Here is a 19,779-nt window from a genome sequence, read left to right on the forward strand (position 1 = left end):
AGAAATGTGAAGATGTGAGCAGGTGGGTAATTTCTCATCAGTGGGAAATGTCTCTCATCTTTCCTTCCAGCTTTTACTAACAGGGGAATCCTGCAGCTTAATTGGCAGGGTTGGATCGGCTGTTGATGTGGAAGCAGCAGAAGAGACGAAAGGCACTTCTGCATGCTACAATTGCAGGGTGGTCACACCCTCACATTCATGGCAGGTACCATTTTGGCCGATGGCAAGGAAGTTACGCATTTTCAAAACCAGGGTGGATCTAAAAACTAGATTTAAATAATAGTTTTCTATATAATTTTGCACACATACCTGCCTTATCCATAGGTAGATGGACTTCATCAAAATAGTTCCAAACTGGGTCTCTTTTGCAGCCTGCTGCCTTTATAGGTTTTCTCCTCTACAGAAAAAATAATAAGATAACCCTCAGGCTATATGCAAAAAGATCCAAAGACGTGTGCAATATTCTGCTCAAAAGAGTTTACTTTTTACTGCTTGCTCCTCCCTCCTCACACTTAGCTTAATTTATTTATTTATTTATTAAAACATTTTTATGCCGCCCCATTCGCTGAAGCCTCGGGGCGGCTTACAACAATAAGTTAAAAAATAATTATAACATTAAATTAAAAAAGCTTCTTGTGCAGATCTATTCTACTTCCAGCCATCTTCTTCCATTCATTGAATTTTTGCAACTTAGCACTTAAGAGGTAAGGGGTTGATTCTGTCTGTGTAGATTTGCAAAGGAAAATGGGATTAAGATCTTTTTCTTAACTCTGCATGTTTCTTTTATAACATTTTTGCTGTGAAGAAGAGGCACATGATCTCTGCAAACACAAATTCACAATTTTGAGAACTGTTAAACCAAGCAGCTGTGATAATATCTTCTAGGCGGAAAAACTGCCCAGTAATCTTACCAAAACCTCTGGAAGAGCATGGCACTATGATTGGATCAATGGAATACCACCTGAATATAGAGCTTCATGCTACATAATTTAATTATTATATATTTATTCAACTTATGTTCTGCTATACTAGTCTGAAGACTCTAAGTGGATTGCAATATTACATAAAATAACATTAATAAAACCAACAATAAACAAAATTTACAATAAAGTAAATTTCTTTTACAATAAAACAAAGAAATATGCAGCTTTAAGCCTTATTTCATGATAATTAACCTTTGGACTACAATGGATCTTCTGTGTTTCTATGTTGGACAACCACATGCTGGAGATTACATGAGTGGAGCCAGCTGGAGCTGGTGGTCGGATTAGATGGCGCATGAGAACCCTTCTGACTCATTTTGAGTCTATATTTTTCTGTATCTTAAATAGAAAACTACATCCTCAAAAAGCATTTTATTAATAAAAATCCAATTTAAATTTCTAAAAATTCTATTTTTAAAAAAGCACCATTGATTTCCCCATTTCACCATTGTGACACCAGTCTGTCTTGCAGCTGCAGCGGTGAGGTGGCGGTTTCTGAATCTGCTGCACATCTGGCCCATACCAGCCTAGCTAATGCACACAGAAATTATAGGTGTTGCCTCTGTGTTTTCCTCCAGTCTGTTCCTGTAGTCCGGCTGTGCAGTTTCATTATGGCTGTGCAGCCCCGCAACTGGCCCTCATGTCCTTCCTGCTTCTCTAACCGCCTTCAAATGCAGCGTGTCCGTTTCCTGTGTGGTCTTGGATTTGCCCACCCGAATTAACAACATTCCACTTTCTTGAGCGGTAAACTTTCTGGGAGCATCAGCAGGAGTTTTTTGTTTATTAACAAAATTGAGCCAGATCCTTCCCCTCTGTGTTGGGAACTGTTGCTGCCTTGATTTTGGGTTAGTGCTGGCCTAGCCTGGCCTGTTAGATAATGGTTTTGTGCGGCCCAAGTGAAGCTGGTGCTTATGGTTGGTCAATTCCAGAAAAGGTTCACTTCAAGGGATCTTAGGTGCCATTGGTTCTCCAGGTAATAGTTTGGTGGTGGTGGTGGTGATAATTAAACTCAGTCCTCTCTGCCAAGCTTTCGCCACCCTTGTTCTCGACAGTTATATGTATATCTCCCAACAGCCGATGAGCCGCAGTTATGTCCTTTTTATCCTTCCTGTTTCTCCTGTCAGAAAGAAAAAGGCTTTCCCTGCTAGTGCTCCTCATGTTTTAAGCATTGCTGCTGGTTTTCTTGTAGAAAACGCAGAGGTGAAATTTAAAGACTTTCTGTTGACTATGAAGACCATGATCTTGACAGAAGAGGAGGCCCTGAGCATGGTGGAGCTGCTGAAAGAGAAATCCAGTGTGATGCAGGACATTCTGCAGAAGGTAGGTGTTGCGGGTTGGTGGCAGCACTTCCCTGGAGAACGGGCTGCCAGGTTTGTTAGGCCTTACAGGTAAGGGCTGCTTCTGAAATTTCTTGATGGCTCTTATTAACAGCGTTTATATTTGCATTGTTAGTATCTTGTTATACTCCCCGTGGATAGAGCTATTTAAGGGTGTGCCAGACATCTTATAAACAGATGACACCTACCCTTGGTTTATTTAATCCATATTTAAACCAGGGTTTGTTGCCCTACTCTGCATTTGTCTAGCACAGGGGTCAGCAACCCATGGCTCCGGAGCCGCATGTGGCCTTTTCATCCTTCTGCTGTGGCTCCCTGTCGCTCAAAATGTGCGACACCCGCTGGCATGCGGTTTATTGAGCTTTTCGACCCCCAGTAGGCCAACCATGGATAAATCCAAGAAAAGAAAAGTTTCAGAAGAAGACAGAACATTTAATGGTATGTGGGCAGATTCATTTGCTGTCACTGCTGACGAGGCTGGTTTACCAGTCTGGGGTAAAAAACGATATATGCAGTGTTATCTTCATTTTAGATGTCAAAAGAGTTGTGTGGCTCCTGGTGTTGCCTTTTCTCTGGGAAATTGGTCCAAATGGCTCTTTGAGTGATCGAGGTTGCCGGCCCCTGGTCTAGCAGATGATTCAGCCAATGGTAGAACAAAATGATGAGACATAATGTTGACCTGTGGATAATCAGAAATGGAAGCTTCTGCTCTCCTTGTCGAGATCAATCAGAATGGACAGTGGCTTATTGTGACTTCTGCTCCATCCCTTTGGCTCTTCTGATCTGCATTATTTAGTTGTTATTTGTTGCAGGCCAGTAAGGGAGATTCGGCAACTGCTCTGCACCAGCTGCAAGAAAAAGACAAGCTACTTGTGGCAATGAAGGAGGAAGCTGCCCTTGCAAGGGAACAGTGTAAACAGCTCTCACAGGTACAGCTGCTCTCAGGGTAACGAGGGGGAACTTTAGGCATACTGGCAAAGCCAGTCACATGGGGAGAAGGGATCCTCATGGAAACGGATAAAAGGAAGTCCTTCTTCACACAGTGCATAGTCAGACTACGGAATTCTCTGGCATGGGAAGTGGGGATCATCGCCAGTCTGGAAGGCTTTAAAGGGGGATTGGACAGATTCATGGAGCGGGGGGCTCTCCGTGGCTACTAGCCTTGCTGGCCATGTGGTCCCTCCTTCCCCAGAGGTGGCCTGCCTGCATCCACCTATTGCCGTGTAAGACTTGCACCATCCTGCTGGAGGGATCCTGTGGGCAGCTGGTTTGCCACTGCACGAACAGGGCGTTGGATGTTGGTTTGGAGGGACCCTTGGCTGGTTCAGCTGGGCTCTTCTTACGTTCTTTAAACTCCACATGGATAAAATTATAGTTACTTGCTCTTCAGGCATTTCCATAAGATACAGGGTGGCACTGCTGGGACTCCCTGGCGCTAGCCTTTTCCATCTCTTGAGCAGGAAGCGCAAGTCCAACTCGTGTGAGGGAAATATGAGTAAAATGGGAAGATGGAGGGGGGAGGGGGGAGAGAAAGAGAAATATGCATAATGAACTCCCTTCATGGCCCTTTCTCACTGCAGCTTTGTCCAAAGGAGGGCAACAATGCCTTTTACATTTATACATTATATATTTGTATATTATAAAATTTTATTTTTATTTTATAAAATAAATAAAATAATAAAAATAAAATATTATGAAATTTACATATTATGTAAAGCGTACTGTGCTCCAGCCCCTCCAGCTTCTCTGGAGTAGTTCTGTTTTCTCCCCAAATCCCCCACCTCAGGATTCCTGAAGGTCTCATCCACTCTAAAATTACTCCCCCGTTGCTGCCTCCAGCTCCTGGAACATCCTCCCTGGAGAACATGCAGAGTCACATTTTTCTCTGTCTAAGTCCCACTTCAGATAGGAAGACTTTGGCTCAGTCCCTTAGTGCTGCCTCTCAACTTAAAACGGAGACCCAACGTGCGTGCTCGCTTTTGCTGGCATCCAGTTCCCATTAATGTCTGGCATGCGCAGGAGCTGTTCGCTTGCCCCAGTGAGACATCCTTTGATGTTGTCCTAGGAGCTGGTTTCAGAGAAAGAAAGAAGCAACTTGGTCGCGACAAAGATGAGAGAGCGAATCGGCACGCTAGAAAAGGAGCATGGGGTTTTTCAAAACAAAATCCACGTGGGTTTCCAAGAAACCCAACAGATGAAGATGAAGGTAAAAACCCAGCTTTCGGTTAGAATGTACACTTCTTCTTGACTGGCTTTAGGGGGCACCAGTTGTCTTACCAAAAAAAACTTTGTGCTTTGCTTCTGCAGTGTGAGCCTGTGGAATTTCAATATGGGGGTTCTGGTCATTCTCAGGAGCCTTCTGGGGACATTTCTGCTTAAAACAGCGTGAATTCTGTGTTGGTCCCAGTCCTCCTCCTCCGTACCAGTGCCATTCCTTGAAATTCATGCAGAAATGAAAGCAAAGCAAGTGATTTAAGCTGACTTAGACTTCGAGCGTATGAGCATTTATTAACATATTTGGGAAGAGTTGGAGTGTCTTGTATGTTTGTTCATATATCCATCCAGTTCTGTTCTTGAATTGTTTTAAAGGCACAAAAATTTACAAGTTTTTCAATCACACATTTTCACAAATCACACATTTTGCCCTACGATGCACATTTTATATGTATTTGGATACGGTTTTTGAGTAGAAATTCTGAATCGTGCAAAAACTGGCATATAACTGTATTCTGATCTGCATATTAGTCTGGGAAATCAGGTTAAGAATGTGGCCCAGACAAAATCTTGAGCCCCACTACTTTGAAGGGGCTCTCCGGGTCATCTGGGCAGACTTCTCACATACTTCCTATTAGGGCAGGAGGCATGACCCCGGGTAAAGCACCTGTATTGCATTCAGACAGTCTGTGGTTCAGCCACTAGCATTTCCAGGCTGGGAGGGAAGAAGTCTTCCCTAAAACCCCAGGGAGCTGCTGCCAGTCAGAGTCAGCAGTACTGTGGTAGATGGTTCAAGGGTGTCCCTTAGTATGAGGCAGCTTTGTATGCAGGAAGGGCTGTAGAGCAGAAAGTCTCCAGCTGAATGGCGGAGTCCATAGTTTGCATGCAGAAGGCTCCTGGTTCAGTCGCAGGCAGCATCTCCAGGTAGGGCTGGGCAGGACTTGTGGGAATCCTGGGAGGGCTGCCGCCGCCACTCGGCGTTGACAAGACTGGGCCGGATGGACCAAGATCTCACCCATCTGAGGCAGCTTTGGTCCTTCCCACCTGTCTTACGCATGTTGAAGAAAACTGCTGGGGTAACCCAAAATGTTAGCATGCTTTGTTGCAGTCTAAAAGGGACAATAAAATTGGTGCAATGTTTCTTCGAGGGACTACTAAAAATGGGATTCCCCACTCCCTCCCAATCTCTAGTTCCAGCAACTTCGTGAGCAGATGGAGGCAGAGATCAGTCGCCTGAAGCAGGAGAATGCTATCCTGAGAGATGCTGTTAGCACTTCCACCAACCAAATGGAAAGCAAGTACGCTGTTGCGGTGACTCCAGTAAAACCTCTGTTTGATCTGAAATGGTGATGATGAACCTATTGTAATTATGAAGTGGTTGAGGCGTTTGCTTCTTGAAGGTTAGTTGTGCCTGGCTTGGTTTCCGCAGGGTGCCTTCCCTTAGTTCCCTTGCAATATGCTGAGGAACTTGGAGTCTTTGAGAAAAAGGTACTAACTCATCGTTTTGTGTACTGTAGGCCAATAAAATGGGGGGATCTCCATCTTCAAGGCCAAGCAGGTTGATTTTTTTTAAGCTTTGCTAGCCACTGTAGATTTGGCTTCTTGCTTAACCCACATGTCAGAAGGATCAGTTTGGTGAGAAGTCTGATGATGCCCTGTTTTTAGTTAGAGGCTCAGTGTTGCCCATTGATTTGATTCTTTCGGCTCTTATGGTGTATCTGCACAAATGTGTCTCTCAGTTTGTTGAAGAGAAGGCTGGCAGGCAAGTTCTTGTCCACTAGGAGAAGAAGGGGGTCACTTAGGGAATGCACAAGCCCCACCCCAATGTCTCCGGTTTTCAGCCAGCTCTTCCCCCTTGCCTGGTAACCTTCCTAAAGGGAGCAGCTACAGGAGCGGGAATTCTCAAGGAATGAGTGAGTGGCTCCCTTGTAATTTCAGCAATCACTTGGCCTTCACCACACTGCCAGTGACGTGGTTCAGAGAACATGCCAGCCCCTTATGGACAGTCCCTTTCAGCAAAGCTTTCAGCGCTCGATGACATCCTTTATTTATTTATTTATTTATTTATTTATTTATTTATTTATTTTCTGATTTATATTCTGCCTTTTTCCTACAAATGGAATAATGGACTTAAATTGGCCAGATTCTGGCTAGATATCAAGAAGCACATCCTGATGTAGAGCAATGGAGCCAGTGACCTAGGGAAGTTTGGGCTCTCCCACACTGGGGGCGTGCAGGAGGCAGTTGGACAGCCATCTGACAGGGGTGCTTTAACTTGAGGTCCTGCACTGGACAGGGAGGTGGCCTCGATGGCCTTCTGGCCCTTTCCAGCTCTACTCTTCTATGAGTCTATGCCGCATGCCGCAGCATGTTGTCAGGCTGTTTCCTGCAGTGTGGGTGGATTTTCCCCGTTCTTTTTCCCAGCAAACCATCCGGAGTGCGCACGGGGGGTTCTTGGGTTTGTGGGCTGTCATGTCCTCCGAATCCAGGCAACGTGTCCCACCGTGGGCCAAGAGAAACAGCAAGCAGGGTGCTGCCCAGAGCAGCCAACAGATCCTTTACTGCTCTTGGTGATCTTGCCTTGTGCAGCTGCCATGGATGAGACCTCTGAAGTGTCTAAGGGGCACTCTGGAGTGGGTGTCACTGGTTGGCCACCCCTTAACTTGTGTGCAGATTTTTCACAATTTTAAACAATCATTCGTCTAGCAGGAGTTGCACACACACAGAGATGTGCACTCTTTCATGTCCAAAATACGATAAAAGGACCCAAATTTTGGCACAGCAAAATCAAGAGGCGTAAGCAAAATTTTGTAAATGCCTGGGCAAATCAAAAGGTTTTAACCTGTTTCCTTTAGCACCAGGAGGTTTTTCTGTGGAGTGGCATTCCAGAGTCAGGGCATCATCTCAGAGAAAGCTCACACTTTTGCAGCTTACACATAAACTTCTCTTGCGGAAAGAAATTGATAAGAGCTGCCATTGCTATAAAACCTCTACCTCTGGGCTAGCTTCAGGCACACATGATCCATCCTGTTATGTCCAAGATTCAGCTTTTTATTGAAATTATTCTTCAAGGTTTTTGTGAGGCCTTTGGATCTCTGTAGAGCTATGTGCTCTCACCTTTCTGGGTGACCTTTTTTGGTAGGAGGTCATGTGTGGTGCTTTTTCCCCCAGCCCAAAATTTGCAGCTGCTTTAGAACCTGAGAGCCTGCAAACCCAGGAGCAGTAAGACCCATTTGGACAAAAAATGGCTTCCCTGGATTCTGAACTGAATTGTGAGGGGAATGTGGAATTGTCACAACAGAGGCATGGCCTCTCCCGATAATGTTACAGTGATAGATTTCAAAGCAGGGGTTTCCAGTGCTCAGTTTAGTCATACCCTCAGTCTGGCTGTGGGTGCAAACGTGCTCTGTTTGTGTGGGGAGGCACTGCCTTTCCTACAACGTGACGAGCAACCCCCTGTCTTTGCATCTAGACAGTCGTCGGAGCTCAACAAACTGCGCCAGGACTGTGCTAGGCTTGTGAATGAGCTGACAGAGAAGAGCAGCAAACTCCAGCAGGAGGAGCTTCTCAAGAAGAATGCAGAGCAAGCAGCCAGTCAGCTGAAGGTGAGTGCTGCCTCGCTTCCTGTGGTTGTGGCTGAGGCCAATTCTGCCCCAAACAGGCAAATCGGGGGCTTGTACAGCTGCCAAGGGAATTGTGGTTTGTGAACGCTTGCCGGTAGGGCAGTGGTGAGCAGGGTTTCACCTCTTCACTGATCGGCAGAGGAAGAACGGAAATGGGCAAGTCGCTTCTGAAAGCTGCAGCAGGGTGACTTCAGGGAAGCTGGTAGTGGGAAGAGACGGCGCCTCTGAAACCTTGGCCTGTGGCTCAGCCCGGCTCCAAAGCAGTCTGAGGTCACTGCTGTCAGTGGCCAGGAGGCTGCCTGGACCCTTCTCCCAGCACCCTCTGATGTCCAGGAAAGGTCCTGCTGGGTTTGTTTTTTGGGAAGGGAGGGTGGAAGATGCACCCATTCTGTGGAGGATGCATTACCAGTTCTTGCTGTAGCTTTTGCTTCCTCTTTTGCCTACGGAACCACCGTGTTAACAAGGCCAGCTAAAACTTCTGCAAAGGGCAGTGTGACCCCAAGGGGATCTCTGAACAAGCAGCGCACCGCTTGTTCAAATAGGCAGAACACACAACCGTTGTGTGCTCTCCCTTTAATAGTTACCAGCTCCCGAGACAGGTCAGTGAATTATTATTTTGGAAAAACCTGCTGTCACCAATGTGGGGCTCACGGCCATCCTGTAAGAAAAGCCCACGGGAGCATCTAAAAGCGTGCCAAACTAGCACCCAAAGGACACGTCTGAGTTGGATAAGACTGAGCTGTAAGTTGTGTGTATCCTGTTTCTATTCACTGATTGGTTGTAGTAAGATTAGACTTCAAAACAAAACAAAAACAGACAAAAAAAGAGCAAATCTGTAGCTGGTTCCTTCAGAGCAGAAGTGCTTCCAGATCAAATCTCAAACGATGCATACAACAGAGAAAGGTCATAAATAAAATTGTTGTACAGAAAGGCTCAAGGGTGCAGTCCTGTGCACAAAGCGGCCCACAACTCCCAGCATGCCCCGGTCAGCAGGAAGCTGTGCAGGAACGTGCATCGGGCTGTGCCCCAGCAGCTTTAAAAGACCAGGGAGAGCAGAGCATCATGGCGCTGGGATGGTTCCAGCAGTGGCCGCAGTCAAGCCTCACTGGAATAATCGTCCCGGAAGTGCGGGGGAAACACCCTGCAAAAGCCGCTTGCCATTGTCACGGGTTGGCCTTTCCCTCGCCTGCAGACTTGGAGAAAACCTTAGAAGCACAGTCCTTTGGTTAGACCTGAAGAGCCTACAAGCCCATGTAAATCGAAGTGCCAGCCTCTTTGAGAAGCGGGGGTGGCATCTGCCCATGTACAGAGCCAAACCCACACTGAAACCTCCCGCCCTTCCTCCCTTTAAGCAAAATGCTGACTCCACCCTGGAGGTGGCTCCCGCTGAAAGGCTAGACGGCGGGCACACAACATTTCTTAAAGGGTCCCTGTCATCTCCATTTAGGGTCCAGGAACTCCCCCCATGTTTCTCCCCATGCCAAGCCCAACGGAGAGCCATTCCAGCATTTTGGAATGGTGGAAAACCGCACCGGAGGCTGAGAAGTCGCCAGATGAAGGGGGCATGATCATTTGGGGAGCCCCCACAGGGCCCGGTCTGGACTAAGGGCCTGAGCTTCTACAGCCTTGGCCCACAGCCTGGACTCTTGCAGAGTGGAATTCAAAGCATGGTGTGAGGGTAACGTGAGAGGCGAGAATTGCCCTGGGAGAGGTCCTAGCCCCGGCCAGCAGGAAGGCTTCTAGGCGGCTCAGAGCCTGCATGGAACAGGGATCCTTGGGAACAGTCTCACATGTCTGCTTTGTTGGTTTCACAGCAAGGTCTGTGCCTGTTCTCTTTGTGCGCCCTTGTGCCAGAGGAGGGAAAGAGGAAGACTCTCTTGCTGGCTCATACGGGCAGGGCAGGGCAGGGCAGGGCAGGGCAGCCTCTCTGGAAGCAGAAAGCCACTGCCTTCTTTATTTAGTTTTTGAATTTTGGTGCTCCAGATATTGTGATCCGGTCACCGAGGCAGATGATGCCAATTCCTGCAAAAATGGGTGGTATATCCTACTTCACTCTTGTTACATATGCGTCTCTTGCATGTTGTACTTCCATGGAGCTTCAGTATCTTTCTCAAAATATTGGGTTAGCAAAAATACAGTATTGCAGTGTTCTGCTTCCTAAATTCTGAACTTGAGGACAGCGCAAAAATGTCACAAGCAGCCAGAAGAGGCTTTCTTCCCACTTTGATTTTCCTGTCAATTCTGCGTCTTGAGGGATAATGCTGTAAATGGTCAGTGACGGGTGTTGTTCTCCATTCCTGTTCCCGTCAAGGCACAACAGCAAGAAGCTGAGCGAAGATGGGAGGAAATGCAGAGCTATCTCAGGAAACGGACAGCAGAGCATGATGCAGCCCAGCAAGGTGTGTTCCAAAGGATCTCCCTTCCCTTTTGCGATCACATCCCACCTTCTGGATCCTTTCCCATCTCTGGGAAGAGACTTGGCTTCTCTAGGACCCCTTTCATGGGAGGCAACAGAAGTGTTCCCTGTTAAAGATGTTGGACTGCACTGCATGTACGGATTTATGAGAACTTCATCCCATTTATTTCTGACTCAAATTTACCTGCTTCTTACCTCGCGGTACCAAATGCGAACCAGAACACAGTCTGTGTTTGACACCCACACATTTCTCAGCTTGCAACATGATCTATGCTGCGATTACAAAATTGTTTGAAGAAGTATATGCCTGAAAAACGTACCAGCGGGGAATGTATACATCCCACACTTTTGTACGCACATGATTTAATTAGAGGGTGAAAATGTGTACCTTTCAAAAAACTGCACCACTTATGAATATGTTCAGAAAAGTGTGCACAAAATATGCCCAAATTTTGGTGCAAAAAGATATGAACAAAGCTCGCATTTCGATGCTGACATGAGCTGGAAAGAACTTCAAGGTGGCTATGAGCCAATGTCTGCATGGTCAGACTTTCCTGATTTGCACATTGCCTCCTTATGGCTGGGTTTGTGCTAACCTCTGGCACTCCTGCTTGTGCAAGTTGTGATTCTGGAGCAGAGCACCCCCCACTTGCAGAATCCCCCCAATTCTGCACCCAGCATCTCCAGGCAGGGCTGGAAAAACTCTAGCCGGCAACCCTAGAGAGCCTCTGCTAGTCAGCATTTGACAGTGCTGGGTTAGAAGGCAGTTTCCTACCTTTCTAGAGAAAGGGACTTAATTTTCACTGCTTCCTGCAGTACCTGCTGCAGCCTCCTGATTCCCTTCCACTGCTCCTAAGAGTTGCACCGTGAGATTGGGAACAGTTTGGGATATAATGCAGATGGCTCCAGCGTACATGCGTGTGTTTGTGTCGGGGGAAATTGGTGAAAATTGAGTGCTACTTGTATTTATATGCAGTCTATTCTCAGTGCTGTCTCTTGTGCTGGAAAGTGCTTCCCGCTAGCATAAGGCTGCCAGGGGTTGCAACCCATAGTGCAGACTCCCTATTTTGCAGTGGTGGGAAGCAGTTATGCTCTTGCGTCCTTCCTCTTTCCCCACCCATCCCGGCAGGTGTAGAGGGTCAGCCCTGGATATGGAAGGCTGCTCTCCACTGAGTCAGACCGCCAGTTCCCTGAGCCCAGCATGCGCTGCCTTACACATTTAAAACATTTCCTCATTTGCATTTCCTCGTCTAGTTCAAGGTGACTTGAGCGCTGAGAATGGCAGTGATAAGCCAGCAGTAAAGCAGTTCAAAAGAGCAACAGTGAAGGACCTCATAAAACGCAATAGCAAGCCAGAATTAAAAGCAGAACAATTGACTGCACCAAGGCGGTCCAACTTTTCGTACCTTGAGGGCCGCACGAGCACTTCAGCGTGGAACCTGAGTGGGCTGCGCAATGAATCACGTTTCCATATTATAAATTAAGGTGTTTGCAATATAGTTACTTAATATCTAAAATTAATATATGTAATTAACCTTTAAACGAGGGAGAAAACAGCAGCTCAATTTTAAGATGCTTTTAGGACTAATTGAATGACAGGCCTATGCCTTGTGGTCTTGCGATCCCTGCAGAGATCTCAGGGCACTCCTCCTGCGGCTGCCGCCCAAGCTCAGTGGCCGCTGCTCTTGGGAGGCCCACCCCTTTCCTTCCTGTTCCTCCTGCCCAGAACCCTCCCTGGCTCCTCCTCCCTTCTTGGGATTGGCGTACTGAGCCTCTTGGCTTGAGCTGATAGGTTCTGCTCGGCGTGTCCCGTTTGCTCCCGCTGACCAGCACAGAGGTGCTCAGCATCTTTGTGCTTGTCACCTGGAGAGGCACGGGGCCAAGACCATGTGGTCACAAGAGCCCCATATAGAATTTCAGTAAGCATGCAAGGCCTGATGGTAAATGGACTTCCGTCAGAGAACTCGTTCTCAGGCCTTGTTGGGCTTTCAGGAGGCAGAACTGGGCTCAGCCCAGGAACAAACAGGCCAGCCTTGCAACTGTTCCGGAATGCAGGACATGGTCTTGTTACCTGCCCATACCTGACCAAAGGTGTCTCTCCAGGTCTTTCCAAGCACTGACCCTGAGACGTTACCACTGAGCTGATGCCCTTCACCTGCACCAGCTCTTACATGGGCCGTGAACTCACTGGGTACCTGTAGGCCCACTGGCTGCCCTTCTCAGTACTCCACCTCCATCAAGGATAACATTGGCCTACCTTGCATGACTGTTGTAAGGATGAATGAGATAAGGTGCATGAAGTGCTTTGCACGCTCAAATGCTAGTGGTAATACAGTGTGCAGCGCAGATGCACTGTCAGGAGTAGTAGTTTGCTCTGGGTTCCCCATGAGTAATGATCAGGTGCGTGTGCGTGAAAAAGTGTGCGAGCCCCCATATGCCGTTTCGGAGGATGAGGGTGAACAGACAAAGATAACATCTTTAAGCACAGTTTCTTCTAATTACTTGCCACTAATCCTAAGACTGGCTTTCTAAGCTTGGCCTCCAGTCAGATGAATTTGTAAAAATGCATAACATACTCAGAGTGCTTGAGAAATCCAATGCACAAAGAAGTCATTTCAGTGTTCCATATAGTTTGTTCCATTTATTATTATTTGTACTGAAGAGCCAGTGTGGAGCCACGCTTAATGTTGGACTGGGACTCAGGTGACCCAAGATCTGGTCCCTGCTCGGCCATGAAGCTCCCTTGGATGGCTTTGGGTCAGTCGTTGATTCTCAGCCTAATGTAACTAACAGCACTGTTGTGAAGATAAAATAGAGAAGAGGAAGAACATGTAAGCCACGCAAGGCAGTCTGTGAATGGACAACGGGCAGCGTATTTCTTTATAGCCTTCTTTTCTGCCAAACAGAGTGCCCAGAAACAGTTAACAATACAAAATGTAGGTTAAAAAGTCTAACTTAAAGCATAAGTTAAAGAGGACAAAAATCACAACAATGAAGGAAATATTTAACTCTGCATCAATTAAAGTTCAGCAGTAGATCAGCTTAAACCCCAAAGATTTTAACATGTGAAGTGTGAAAGCAACAAATGTGTGGAATTCTGTTTTACTGCTCAGAAGGACATAGCTGCCTACAACTTTTTAATCCCTTATTCAGAGGTCATATTTCTCTAAATAGCTGCTGAAGGAGGGAGGGAAGCAGGAACAGCAGCCTGTTGGCTTCCCAGAGGCACCTGGTGGCTACTTATCTTTGTTTTATTTATTAGGTTTATATCCTGTCCTTTTCTTTTTTTAAAGAACTTAAGGTGGCTCACATCATTCTCCTCCTCCTCTTCTCAAGCGTACCCCCACAACAACCACCCCGTGAGGCCCAGAGTCACCCAGCTGGCTCTGTGGCTGCTCAGTGTGACCCCGCAGGGCTTTTCTTACCCTTGTTTTGCCAGTTGTTCACTTGCTGATCCACTTGAGCGCGCTGCCATTAAATGACCTGAACCCAAAGAAGGGCAGGTAAAGCACTGGTAGCTTTTGCCTGTCTTATTCCCCTCCTCTTCCACCCCACTTGCTTCTCCTGACAGATGTGCAGAACAAACTTGCAGCCAAGGACAGCGAAATCCAGAGCCTGCACAGCAAACTCACGGATACGATGGTCTCAAAACAGCAGCTGGAACAGAGGATGATGCAGTTAATGGAAGCGGATCAAAAAAGGGCCACAGCTGAGGACACGATCCAGAGGCAGGTGCAGGTATGGCTGCATATCTTGGATCCTGCTTACCTTTGTTCCTTCCCTTCTCCTGTTCCTTTCATGTTTGTTTCTTTACCACATCGGCTTGGCAGAATCCTTCCCACTTTATACCTGGGTAATTAGATTATCCATTTCTTGGAAACTCGTGGCAATGCAGAAAGAGAAGCACAGCTTTCAGCACAGGCATTATCGGTCAACCGTTTGTCCCCAGCAGCCTCTCTCCTACTGTACTGGAACTTCAGGTAGCCCTGACCCGACACCATTAAACCTGTGTTCTGATGGCATCTCACCCAGCCCCTTCTGGGTTCCTACAACCCCGGGCGAGTGAGTGACGCTCCTGAGTAGCCTGCAGCGAACCTGGGAAAGGTGTGTTTTCAGGTGCCTCGCTCCTCTTGTATCATGAAATCTAAGCTCGTTTAATCCAGCGTGTTTATTCTGATGGGTATATCTTGTTTATTTCAGCAGAAAGTGCTCCTGTGGCTTACAAACAATTAAAATGAATCCTTAAACACCAAAAAAATAAGCCATATAGCACTTTGCCACCAGTGGAACATAGTACTCTAAACCATTTTAACACCCAGCTACTCGCTCTGACTCCATCTTATACAAGTGGGTGATGTGCATGGACTTTCCTAGGTGACGCGTTGCTTATTTTGAGAACGTCCTTCATGCTTCCCGCCATAACTTTGGGACTAACATGGCAGTCCCCATGGTATGGACGACCTGTACTTGTGAATGAGCAAACCTGGAAGTTCTGCCTCCAGGCGTCCACTTGCTGACCACTGCTCGCTGCTGGGCAAGCGACGAAGTCAGAACTCACACCAGGCGATGTGGAGAGGAAGGAAGGCGCAAGGAAGGGAAAAATAGGAAGGGGAGAAGGGAAGGACGGAAGGAAGGAGGAGGGGAAAGCTGCGCCAGGGAGCTGTGAAGTCAAAACCAGAAAGCGACTGCAGTGGTTCCTGCCCCGCCCCACGTGGCACAGTCAGACCCCGACTCTCCAGCAGCAGGTCCATCCCCTCCAGCACAAGTCCTGTCTCCATTATCATCCAGTTAATGTGAGGCTTAATGTAAGCTCCATAATTGTGAACCTTTAATAATCTTTTTTCTGTCATTCTATCTGAACAGTTTTAAGAACTGTACCATATACCTACACACATATATACAGATATTCTCTCTCTCCCTCTCCCCCACATAACAGTAGTTACTTTAATATTATAGTATTGTTATCATTATTAAAATGCAGTATTGTGTTTAAGATGTTTTAGCATACATGGAAGTGTTTCTTAAATGTTTTATATGCTTTTTATGTATGTGATCCGACTTACAAATTCAACTTAAGGACATTCTCAGGAACGAAACTCGTCCATCACCCGGGGACTATCTGTGTATGTAATCTCCCCATGATGCACTTTGGGATTCCTTCATGATTTGTCCAGGCATAACCATTTTAGCACTGAGCTGTGTGTGTGTGTGTGTGTGTGTGTGTGTGTGTACAGTGTGCTTTCAGAGCAAAATGTTTCTAAGCACATTACTTGCTTGACCTTTTGTGTGTGTCTCCCTTTTCTTCCTGAAAGGAGCTGATGGAACAGAATGACGCTCTAAAAGCTCAGCTCCAGAAATACCATTCACAGATGGCGGTCCAGGTATGGAAGCTTTGGAGTGGCTGTTGTCACTGCTTGTTGTCGTTTTGCAACTTCTGATCTGCTTGTGAGTTTAGCCGGTGAGTTCATAGAATCACAGAAAAGTAGATCGGAAGGGGCCAGAAGGCCATTGCGTCTGGCTTCCGCTCAGTGCAGGCCTCAAAGTCAGGAATCCCCGATGGATGGCTGCCAGTTGCATCTCGAATACTTCTAGTGTGGGAGAGCCCGCCACCTCCCTGAGTCATTGGTTCCCCTGCTGTACTGCTCTAACAGTCAGGAAACAGTCAGGAAACAGCCGGAATCTGGCTTCCTGTAACTTGAGCCTGTCATTCCATGTCCTGCACTTTGGGATGATCAAGAAGAGATCCTGGCAACATTTCAAGTCCTTGTAGAGCGCTAGCATATCTCCCCTCAGTTGTAAGCTGGATTGATTGGAAAGGGAGTAACCATTTTGGGAACATCACCAGTTCGCTGTGGCCAAGTGCAAGCATGATATTGGCTCCTTGCAAGCTGCAGTTTGCAAATCCAGAGCCAGCTCTGGGGACATGCACTCCCTGTTTCCTTCTCCAGGGCTGCATCTGTTCTGGGAGTAACCGTGACCTGCAAATCGGTCTCAGAGAGCAAATCCCTGTTGAGAAGGGTGTTCTAGTGGCTGAGCTTCCTTTTGAATAGAGACTCCCAGTCCACAGCTGTTTGTCTTCCAGGACTAGGGCTTGCCTGGCATGGCCCAGAAGAACCAAGAAGTTAGGAGAATGACATCCTTAGTAAAGGCCAAATGGGGGATGTAAAACACAATTTAGATGGAAGGCAGTTGTGTACAGGTGCAGAACAGAGGCTCAGTGGGCATCACAACTTGATTTGCACAACATGGCATCCACCAGTGGCTTGTCAACAGAAGCATTTTTTCCCTGCTTAGATGCAGAAAATAACCTGAGCCTGGGAGAAGAGTGTGTTTAGCGGAAGCATTGCTGCCTGGGGCCTTCATTTACTTACGCAAAGCCTTTTCACCAATGCCATGTCTGCTGTTATTCGTACACACGGGCAAACACGAACCCAGCTCATTTCAGATGAAAGTATGTTTAAGGCATAGGGGAAAGGGAGGGGAGAGTGTGCAGTGGGAGAGTGGGGAATGTGCATGAGTCTTCTCCATGTAAAGGCCACTCTGCAAAGGCAGAGATGGTAAGAAAAACAAAGGGACTAGAAACCGCATCTTAACCCTAAGCGCAAGTGAAGCAAGGTGGCAGCTTTCTGTGGGATGATCTTCCTTCAGCCATACAGGGCACGATCAACTCATGCCTGGCGGGCATCTCTAAGGACGCTGCTCACGTCAGATAACTTTTATGCTGTGCTCCGGTCATAGCAGCATTACAGTGGAGTTTCAAATTCACAAATGCCAGCGTGCCTCTGGGCACCTCTTTGCATGTGCAGCTAACCCAGCTGGGTGGTCCCTGATGAGTATGTGGGGAGGAGCCCCAAGATTGCTTTCATTCAGCCTGGCGCCCTTCAGCTGCCTTGGACTCCGACTTCCATAAACCCACAACCAGCCTAGCTTGTCAGTGCTGATCACCGCTTTGCCGGCTCCATCATCGCCTTTTCATGTAGAAATCTTAGGCTTATAGTATCTTAATGTTATTTTATGGAAAGCTGCCTCGAAGCTCTGTTGTCAGCCAGAAAGGCAGAATATAATTTTTAAAAAATAGAGTCAGTGCTGCCCTAATGAGCATCTGGGTCAACAGTTTCTAAAATGTTATTTAAGCAGTGTACAAACGCATGTAGCTGGTGTGTTCCACAGGCAGAGATAGGCAGGGCCCTGCTCTCTCTCGGCATGTACCATGAGAATCTGGAATAAGATGAGGTGAAGGCCCCAGGGAAAAGAGGGAATTTGAGGAAGAATGTAAAGGAAGGGCGAGTTGCAACACCTTGAAACCAAGGTTGCACCATGAACGTGGAAGCAGGACTTGGACTGCTGAGCAAGAATTCTGTTTCAAATGGGTTAAAACCTCGCCTTGGCGCCTTTCTCTGTTTATGAAATCCACAGCGTGCACTGATTTAAAACTCTCGTAACCGTGGCGGGGCCTCGCAAGGTGTTCGAAGAGAACGTGGGCAAAGCCACCCTTTTCAACTGCACCTTCTCTCTTTCAGAGCTCAGCATCAGCCCTTGCAGAAGAATTGCACAAAGTGTAAGTACACCTGCCCGAACTCCTCCTGGTTGCTCTCAAGTTCATTAGCTGCTTTATTGTGTAGGCCTTTTCATGTATGAGAGAGATTATCTTAAAGGAAATGTTGCAGTCGCCAATCCTTTTACCCTCTATTGTTATAGGTTCCCCTTAGAAGTCATAAGCATTTTCCTAAGGATTTCCCCTTCATGCTTAAAGTTGGCAGCGCTTGGGGAAAATGCTTGGTTGAGAGAATTGCTCGCTTGGAAAAACGCTTGCTTCCCCAAGGGTCACGACTCTTCCAGCTCCAGCAGCCTGCTCAAGAGAAGTGGGTCACCCTGATTGGCAGCTGCGACATGTGACACAAGGGTGTTCAATGACACGCGGGTCGCTTGTGAACCAGCCCTACGCACACCGGATGCAGGCCCACTCCCTTCGCTAGCAGTCCTTGCCAGGCTCGGTTTCTTCTGTGTGTGAACCTGCCCTGGATGGCGCACCAGAGGGTGGGTTCTGGGCGTGCGCTTGGCCTTGCTGGGTGTGCACACGGCCAGCGCACCCAGGAGTTATTATTATTAGAACATTTCTATGCCGCCCCTTGCCGAAGCCTCGGGGCGGCTTACAACACAATAAAATACAATACTATACAAAAATAACAATATAAAATTAAAATTAATAATATAAAATAAATAAAAAATATAAACGATATAAAAGAAGTTATAAAAGAAAAGAAAAGAAAAGAAGTCGCCCTGGCCAGATATATAAGTAAATATTGTTAACAATTAAAATGACGTTTAAATAAAAAGGTCTTCACCTGGCGCCGAAAAACAAATAACGATGGCGCCAGGCGGACCTCTTTGGGGAGTGAATTCCATAGGTTGGGCGCCACCACAGAGAAAGCCCTCCTCCGAGTACTCACACTCCTAATTTCTTTCACGGAGGGTTCCCGGAGAAGGGCCTCTCCCGCAGATCTCAAGGGGCGGTCGGGCATATATGGATGTAAGTTGTCGCTTTGCATGTGTGAACCCAGGCAGTGCATTGACTTGCTGCTTTTGAGCCTCACCAAGGCCCTGTTTTGGAAGGGCCGGGCACTCCCTCTTCTCCTGGGATCTGTCTCGGCCTCCCTCTGGTGGCCTGCCTGAGAATGGCTCCTGTCAGCCTGGAGGGGTTCCTCTCCCGCCTGCCACCATGCCTGCTTCTGATGTGCAAAATGTTGGGCATGGTGGTGGTGGGGGGGGGATTGTGCCCCCCAGATGGAGCAGGCCGTCCCTTTTTAAAAAGGCAGCTCCCTGGGCCGGCTGTGGATTCTGACACCAGCTGCTGCTGGCTTGCAGGTGCAGCTTGGCAGGTGCTTTATGTGGGGCTGGGCCAGTCAGCAAGATGAGCCCTTTAACCTGTCGGAGCTGTGGCGGGAGACCCCACTTGCCTTTTAAGTGACAAATGAATTTTCTCTGTTTTTTTAATGATAGAATTGCAGAAAAAGATAAACAGATAAACCAAGCTGAGGAGTCCTTGGCCAATGAACGCCTTAAGCTAACGAGCAAGGAAGAGGATTTCATGGTACAGTAAAAGCTCAAGCATTATCTATAAATAGGTGGGGAAAGTTAATTGCCAAAGCTTTGATCCTGATGGGTGGACCTGGCCTGGGAGTTTCAATTCTGTCTGTGAGATTCAG

General features: G+C 47.3%; 1 protein-coding gene across 9 annotated transcripts in view; it reads left to right on the forward strand.

Annotated features, from left to right (window-relative positions):
* The window catches only part of KTN1 (kinectin 1), a 109,044-nt gene that overhangs the window by 39,548 nt on the left and 49,717 nt on the right, over window positions 1–19,779 (forward strand). For all 9 annotated transcript variants that reach the window (XM_044437261.1, XM_044437267.1, XM_044437268.1 and 6 more), the window contains 10 exons: window positions 2,173–2,303; window positions 3,133–3,249; window positions 4,386–4,526; window positions 5,726–5,832; window positions 8,007–8,139; window positions 10,469–10,556; window positions 14,145–14,311; window positions 15,886–15,954; window positions 18,094–18,131; window positions 19,574–19,664. In XM_044437261.1, the coding sequence (XP_044293196.1) occupies window positions 2,173–2,303; window positions 3,133–3,249; window positions 4,386–4,526; window positions 5,726–5,832; window positions 8,007–8,139; window positions 10,469–10,556; window positions 14,145–14,311; window positions 15,886–15,954; window positions 18,094–18,131; window positions 19,574–19,664 (1,082 nt within the window). The remainder of the gene's footprint in view (window positions 1–2,172; window positions 2,304–3,132; window positions 3,250–4,385; window positions 4,527–5,725; window positions 5,833–8,006; window positions 8,140–10,468; window positions 10,557–14,144; window positions 14,312–15,885; window positions 15,955–18,093; window positions 18,132–19,573; window positions 19,665–19,779) is intronic.

This window comes from Varanus komodoensis, unplaced genomic scaffold (assembly GCF_004798865.1).
Source record: "Varanus komodoensis strain SLA01 unplaced genomic scaffold, ASM479886v1 scaffold3, whole genome shotgun sequence".
NCBI lineage: Eukaryota > Metazoa > Chordata > Lepidosauria > Squamata > Varanidae > Varanus > Varanus komodoensis.